Source organism: Salmo salar, chromosome 02 (assembly GCF_965601325.2).
Source record: "Salmo salar chromosome 02, fSalSal1, whole genome shotgun sequence".
In the NCBI taxonomy this organism is placed as follows: Eukaryota; Metazoa; Chordata; class Actinopteri; order Salmoniformes; family Salmonidae; genus Salmo; species Salmo salar.
The window spans coordinates 45,350,576-45,358,120 of NC_138292.1; the positions used below are offsets into that span (position 1 = coordinate 45,350,576).

General features: G+C 39.5%; 1 protein-coding gene across 1 annotated transcript; it reads left to right on the forward strand.

Moving 5' to 3' along the window:
• The first annotated feature begins 1,562 nt into the window (after positions 1–1,562).
• LOC106583768 (transcription and mRNA export factor ENY2-1-like) lies at positions 1,563–3,582 on the forward strand. Its single transcript, XM_014168332.3, has 5 exons — positions 1,563–1,715; positions 2,078–2,155; positions 2,248–2,318; positions 2,917–2,991; positions 3,129–3,582. Exons 2-5 carry the CDS (start codon positions 2,088–2,090, stop codon positions 3,200–3,202), a joined length of 288 nt encoding a protein of 95 aa, XP_014023807.1. The 5' UTR covers positions 1,563–1,715; positions 2,078–2,087; the 3' UTR covers positions 3,203–3,582.
• The last annotated feature ends 3,963 nt before the right edge of the window (positions 3,583–7,545 follow it).

Sequence of the window (7,545 nt, forward strand, 5' to 3'; positions counted from 1 at the left end):
TTAAAGTCAATAAAACAGAGGCAATTAAAGTTCTTCATGGATTCCAGAAGTCATGAAAGTGGTTCATTAAACTGTAGTTGAGCAGAACAGGCGTAGTAGACTGTCATGGCATTTTTGATATCACACATAATAAGGGGCTGCAGGGCTTCCTTTACTTTAAATAGAGATGTGTTTACCAAAAGCCCAGACTTAATGAATTATGCAGTCAGGTAGTCAGTGTTGTGATATTCCAGTGACCACTAGACTCTGAAAGATGGCATGTGTTTACCTCAACCCAGGAAGAAACCTTCAACTGAACAGTTCTTGAATTTCAGTTTGAGGTTTATTTATCCCCTGATAACTTCTTCTCATTTGAATACTTCGGTAGTGTCATGTTCAAACATATTTTAGCAGACATTGCATGTTTTTCAAGCTGCAATTTACACAAAACTCTTCTTAAACCATTCATGGCTTATGAGGTAAACTCTCGTTACCTTAAATGTCTTCTTTCTCTAAACGCCACACAAAGCATATAAAATATAGTATCTGCAGTATCTGCAGTTTTTTCTCATTTTCTTTCTCTACATCTTAAGTTAACAGCTAAATCCACTTTTAATCCCTGTTCTTTTTCCATGTATTAGACTGTGATGTAAGGGGTTATGCACAGATAATTAATCAAAATACTTCTGAGAAAATAAACATTTTCAGTAAACCCAGGTGGCTAATGGTTGGCAGGAGTTCACCATTAAGGAATTAGGAGACGGTGCCAAGTGTCTTAGAAAATCCACTATCTTGTTTGATCCTCCTTTAAACCAACCCTAGGATACCATTTCAAAACTGCAGCATATTCAGCCTGGTTAACTTTGTTTTCTAGTCACATCCTCTATTACTTCAACTTGTCTGCAAAGCAATGTTATCCTATCCTTCTCCCCTTTGACTCATTTGAAAAAGAGTTTCAAACACACGGGCTGCATTTACACAGGCAGCCCAATTCTGATATTTTACTGGTCTTTTGACCATTAACATCATATGTTTTGACCATAATTGGGCATAAGATCAGAATTGGACTGCCTGTGTAAACATGTTGTCATAATTAGCAAATTCAAGGGGTAGCTCCGATCGGGGCTTGAACACTGGCCCAGTGACTGTCAAATCAATACCTTAACCATTATGCCATAAGGTCAGAACTTCTTGACAAGGTCACTAGTTTAATATTGTTACAATATTTGATTTCTTGAGCTAATTGTTTTGATGTCATAATCTTTGTATTTTCAATTTTGTCATTTAGCAGTATCCAAACTGACGATCAGTGCATTCAACTACGGAGTTTCATGATTTCATAAAATAATCTTAACCCAGACTCAGTGTTATTCTTCTTACCGAATATTTTTAGGATTGAGCAACCATCTAATACTTGCCAAAAACAGCACTTCATGGTCACATGTACAATAAGAGGCATTGTAAGAACATATAAATCCACTGATCTCATCTATGTAACGTTATCACCCTGCAACAGTTGAGTCTATGTTATAATCTGAGTTGTTGATAAACGCTACCACCTAGTGGCACAACGATAGTACTTCATTAAAAGTTAGGAACCTTTTCTGGTATCAACGGTTTCCTGGAAGTTCTTATTAATTGTGGGACACAACAATTAGCTGTGGCTAACTAGCTCGCCAGTTATAATTTTATTGGCACTGTGTGCAACAGCATGCACATTTCATCGAAAGTTTTGGGTAAGTGTGAGATTTTTACGTCCTGGATAGCTATGTAGCGTATTATCAGATAGTGAACTAGCTTGTTTGCCTGGCTAATGTCAGAAATACGTTAGCTTGTCAACAGTTAGCATATAGCTAGAAAGTAAAGCCTAGCAAGATTTATGCTGCTCGTAGTTTGTTCTAAAGAGGAGTGATTTAATGTTAGTTACAGCCCAAATCTAACATTTTTCATGATAGACAGCTGTCCACCTTGTTTGTGGACTGTTACAGTAGCTAGCTAACGTTAACTATTAAACTGATCCCTGCCTCAGCAGTTGACTAATGAAAGCTAGCTAGCTAACACCAATAACATAAACTCATTCTGAATCTCGCTTTTGCAGCTAAAAGAATATGAGCAAAGATTCCAAGATGAGAGCAACAATTAATCAGAAATTAACTGAGATGGGTGAACGAGAGCGGTAAGAACATTTCACAAATGTCTATTTAATCATTATTGGAAGACCCATCAACTCTATGGTCACTGTTCTTGCTTGTTTTGGTTGATCCACAGATTGAAGGAGTTGCTCAGAGCTAAACTCACTGAATGCGGATGGAGGGATCAGCTGAAAGCTCTTTGCAAAGGTAAGAGTTTTGCAAAGGAGAATTTGGCATTTTTTCAAACACCTGAAACACCATTTTCCAGCAATCTAGAGCCATAATCATTATGCTTAATTCTATGTAAAAATGATATTGATATTTTTCTGCACATCAAATCTCTTGATCTCTCTGTATTGTCCTGACTGCTATTTTTTATTTTATTTTAATAAACTGAATATGCTTCTCTGCTAAATTCTGGGTCAAAGATAGACAGGAATGTGAGTCTCATTCAGTACATTTTGTAATTGCCCGCTTTTCTAAAGTCTACCAACCTTGACAGCAGGCATGCCGTCTAAAATAGTTAGACACACTAGCTACTCTAACTTGATTGATAGCCTGAAATGGCTTCCAGCTAGTTATGAGATTGAGAATATATCTGGGCTAGCTAAAGCCAACTTCATAAATTGCTAGGTGGCTAGTAGTATTACAGAGAACAACAACATTTTTAAACAAAATAATTGTTTTATTATTTTTAAACAGGACAAATCTGAGGGGGCATGTGCCTCCTTTGAGTATGACGCCACTGACACAGTAAAAAAAACGGTATACCCATCATGCCACTCATCAAGTAACTGTTTTGCAGATGTCATCAAAGAAAAGGGCTTGGAGCATGTGACTGTCGAGGACCTTGTGGTAGAAATCACTCCTAAAGGAAGAGGTATTTAGGCCTTTTTGTTGTTGTTGTTGTATACAGTACCTTTTTTCTCATCCCTCTGTTCAATAACTTTCATAAAGTTGATCATGAAACTGCTATCAAAACCCGAACCGAATACTGTATGTTAATTTCCTCATCAGTTCTGGTGCCTGATAGTGTGAAGAAGGAGCTGTTGCAGAGGATAAGAGCCTTCCTGGCACAGCATGCCACATAATGGAACCTGCGTAATCTTCTTTTAAGCCCTTTTGCTATCAGAGTTGTTCGAGCTTGTTTTCTTTTTGCAATCATGCTGTTATTATTAGCTATGTGATGCAATCTTCCATCATGATTTAGACTTATTCAATTACTTTGTTCACTGTCCGATTTTAAGAATAAAGATGTTTGTTTTTCACCGTCGGCAGTTCTTTACATGATGCAACGATTCAACATGTGTCAATAACTGTACATTGTATTAGAATACATAACTTACTATGCTGTTTTTAAAACAATTACTTTTAATCTGTGGATTGTCTTCTCATTTTGAGTTGGTGTGTCATTAGAGAAATGCTTTTGAGAGGAGTTGGTAAATAAAGCTGGTTCTGGGTTTTGTAAGAAGTTCAAAGTGATGTTTTGTTTTTGAAAGAAGGCTTGCGATGACCCTCAAGCTTTTAGACTGTGTTACAGTCGGTCTGTGTAGATTAACTTTGTAGATTTAACTAATTTAATACTTAGATACTCAATTGAGTATCTGCCCAATAGTTAATCTCATACTAGAAGTACTGTAAAATAATATGCACAATAATAAAATAATGTACTTAAACTCAAGATATGGAGCTGTATGGGCAATTTACCTTGGTAATCTGAAACACACTACAGTGGTGCATTGAAACTTAAGTTGTCCTTTGACTAAATTACATCCCCTGTGCTTATAAACAAGCATACATGGTCCCATAATGACAACCCTGCTGCTGCTTTACTTCCTAGAGTAACAGAGTCGTCCTGACGGGGGAGCTATTGGGATGGAGAGGGGGAGATTATGAAAAGATAAACACGAGTGTTCACAGGGAGAGATATAACTCATGTGGATGCACCAAGGGACAAATTGCTTTTTTCAGATAGGGTTTTCAGATTATTCCAAGATCCTGTGAGTGTCGTGTGTGAAATGAGCAAGTGTTCATATGGGAGTCTCCTTGGGTTGACAAGTTCAGAAAGAAAAGTTATACCATGGTGTGATGGATAAAGCAAATCTGTAAAAGCTTGGTCACGGCCCCTCTCCACAATGTCCCGGCTGTTACTTTAAATACAATAGACAATCCATTTAAGCCTTTCTCATTCGGGACACAACTGTATAAACTTCATATCACACCTGTAAAATACATTTTCACAGATTAGCCTGTAAGGCTCTGATCTGTTTTGTAGTTTTATAGTTTTGTCAATTCCACAAGATGACTCAGATCACTTTGTTTTGTTTAAACCACTCTTGTTACAGACCAGGAATAGCAAATAGGCTATAGATTACATTCTGAATGTCTGTGAACCCGTGCAGGGCACCGCTCGGCATGAGTAGCACATTACAAGGTAGTGAGTGAGCCTTTGCACTGGTCACCTACTGAAGACAGACTGAGTGTTTTCTTAGCCGAAGGACCTGCCGTGACATCAGCCCAGGTGACAACATGCTGATATACAGTGCTGCTGGCCCAGGGAGGGAGGCTGCCTGCCTGTAACCCCCCACAGGCCCGAGCCCAGAACACTAGCTGGCTCTTTTAATGGCCAACATCAATCCCCATGTTATCGTCAGGGCAATCTCGCTGGGCCCCCAATATATAAAGGGTTCAACACGCTAGCTGGCCCTGCGCTGCCTATAGAATTACTGGTGAATGACACATTTACTATCATACAGATTCTATTTACTTTCTCACTCCATTCTCGACTCTGGACCCACACAGTGCTGTTGAAGAGGCCAAGATACTGAACAGTAACCAGATGAAAAGATCTGAATGGCTTCTCAAATGAAAGAAGGCCATAGGCTAGATCATAAAGCTTGAACTGTAAAGACAAAGGTAAACAACACCAGATGGAGCCTATTCGTCCACTCAGAGGTCCTGCATACTAATTGGTGGAATCCTGTGTGGCATGTCTGCGGCCTCTAAGAGACCAATCATAAAGCAAAGAGCACCACAAGGCTTGGATGACATCATCTGCACTGATGGAGATATCAAGCAGTGGCTGTGCAGAGAAAGGAAAAAAGAGAAAGGAAAATAGTCTGCGCGCGTGTGTGTGTGTGTGTGTGTGTGGTGTGTGTAGATATGTTCAGTAATTGGAATCATATCATTTCAGCATTAAAGCAGCTGAGTCAATAGTTAACTGAGCCAAAAGTGTGGTCCTGTATATTGAGTCCCTTATGGGCAATGTAGTCTTTTGTCTAACTTGGGAACAAGTAAGTGCCATAAACACATTTCTTACAGTACAAACAAAACTGAGGTACAGTAACATTATTTTAAAAATCCACACATGACAGCAAGGCAAAGCACATAAGAGAACTGTGAAATGAAATAATAATTTTAACATGGATGACGGAATAGAAAGGTATGCTGGTCAATCCAAAATATGTATTACAATCATTTTTAACACGCATGTACTTCATTGTATTAGCATTTATGTGATCTGATTTAACAACTGTAATGTCAATACTCCATCATAGAAGTTACATAGATTTAGAATGTATAACTTTCCATGATGGAGTTTTGTAATTACATTTGTAGAATCAGATTACATAAATGGTAAAACAATTAAGTGTATGTGTGTTAAAATGATTATAATATAGATTTAGAATGTATTATCTACTGTGAGTACACCAAACATTAGGAACACCTTCCTAATATTGAATATGGGGATGCTGGCCTATGTTGACTCCAATGCTTCCCGCAGTTGTGTCAAGTTGGCTGGATGTCCTTTGGGTGGTGAACATGTTCTTTTTTTTCAATGGAAGGTAGGCTTACTGGTATTGCATAAGCATCGTAAGCACAGAAAATAAATAGTCTAATGTAGACATCCCCCCCCCCCCCCTAATCAAAAGTTCACGAACAGTCGCAAACTCCCATGATCCTATACGGTGTTGACTTTCTATAGTATCAGCATGTGTGAATGCTATGCTCAATGAAATTCTCTTTGAATTCCTTCTCTTAAATTTATGAGACCTGCAACATGGGTTACAACTCTTTTGGAGCCTGACGCTCGTGCTCAATGCCATTTTCATTCTGGCTCTAAGGAAAGAGGGAGAACTTGGCATAGGGTTAACTGCAGTCTGAAGGGCTTTTTAACCGTATTTACACCCTGTTGTGTCTTCTGGGAACCGTTTTCCACACACTAATGAGGCTAAGGAGCGAGGTCCGCTCTGTTATTCCTGGCATGGCCAAGTCCAGTCACAGGCATACCTCCTCTCGCTTTCTCTTCCCACTCAGTAGCCCAGTGCAAATACTAAATAAGAGGAAATACATCATCCCTTTCAATGGTAAAAGCCAAACCCAGGTCTGCCAAAGTTAACACAAAGCAATCTTAGGTAATGATCAGCAAATGTGTATTAAGTTTCATAGAGCATGACCACATAATTCTTGTTTAGCTCATGTTGGCTTCGTCTTAGCTCTTTCAGTAGGTGTCCTCATGCGCTTGTACACATGTAGGCACACGCATGCACGCGTACTCTCACACATGCGCACACAAACACACGCACGCCTGTCCGGGTGCGCACTCATAAACATAAACACTGACACACACAAATAAATGAGTAGGCAGTGTACGCATCACTTCCCTGTTTTATAAGCGATTCTAATGGATTGGTCATTCATTGTTAAAACCTGTGTGAGGTTGCTTTACTTGCTACACCTAATGAATTGGGAGAACTTGTATTGCAGCTTATAACTAACTGTACATTACAGAGACACTGTCCTCAAATGATTACTTTCAAGAGTCAGATTTTCCATTGCTTTAGCACAATACACATGGGTGGCAAATTGCAATGTTTAGCTGCAGTACATCCCATTACAACTCAATTGATGCAATTATCAATGATTTGCTCAGTCTAAAACATTTCATTCACCCATTTTAGTACACTACCTACAGCATAGCAGTGTGCAGGCGGGAAAAGCTGGGGGGTCTCCATGCAACAAAACAGAGCTAGGGAGAGAAACATAAACCAGACATTGTTTACCCTGTTTCTGATGTAAAGGGCACTTACTGTCATGTCCAATGCTCCAGCTTAATTTGCTGCTGCTCTGGCCTTTGAAGTGTGTGCGTTTTCTATTTCCTGACACTACCTCTCTGACTCGCTGATATTGCAACTGGATACCTCATGTTTCCATGTTGGGGCTCTCGCTCTCTCTCTGTGCTGATAAAAACCACCAGAGAGAGGCTGCAGCCGGTCGGCCCGGTCTCAGGGATCCTTGGAGGCCCCCATGCATCCCAGACAACGCCACGGGGGATTACAGCATGCCCTGGCAGCAGAATGGTTTCACTTAAGAATTTCAGTAATCACTTTTAGGAGTGTAATATATTGCTGACCTTTGGCAGCGACACACGACC

What these genes read in the sequence shown, in the direction of transcription:
- LOC106583768 (XM_014168332.3), top strand. Translation starts at nt 2,088, where the DNA reads ATGAGCAAAGATTCCAAGATGAGAGCAACAATTAATCAGAAATTAACT. An exon ending in GCTGAAAGCTCTTTGCAAAG is followed by an intron (nt 2,319 to 2,916) that starts GTAAGAGTTTTG and finishes ACTGTTTTGCAG; the next exon opens with ATGTCATCAAAGAAAAGGGC. An exon ending in AATCACTCCTAAAGGAAGAG is followed by an intron (nt 2,992 to 3,128) that starts GTATTTAGGCCT and finishes TTTCCTCATCAG; the next exon opens with TTCTGGTGCCTGATAGTGTG.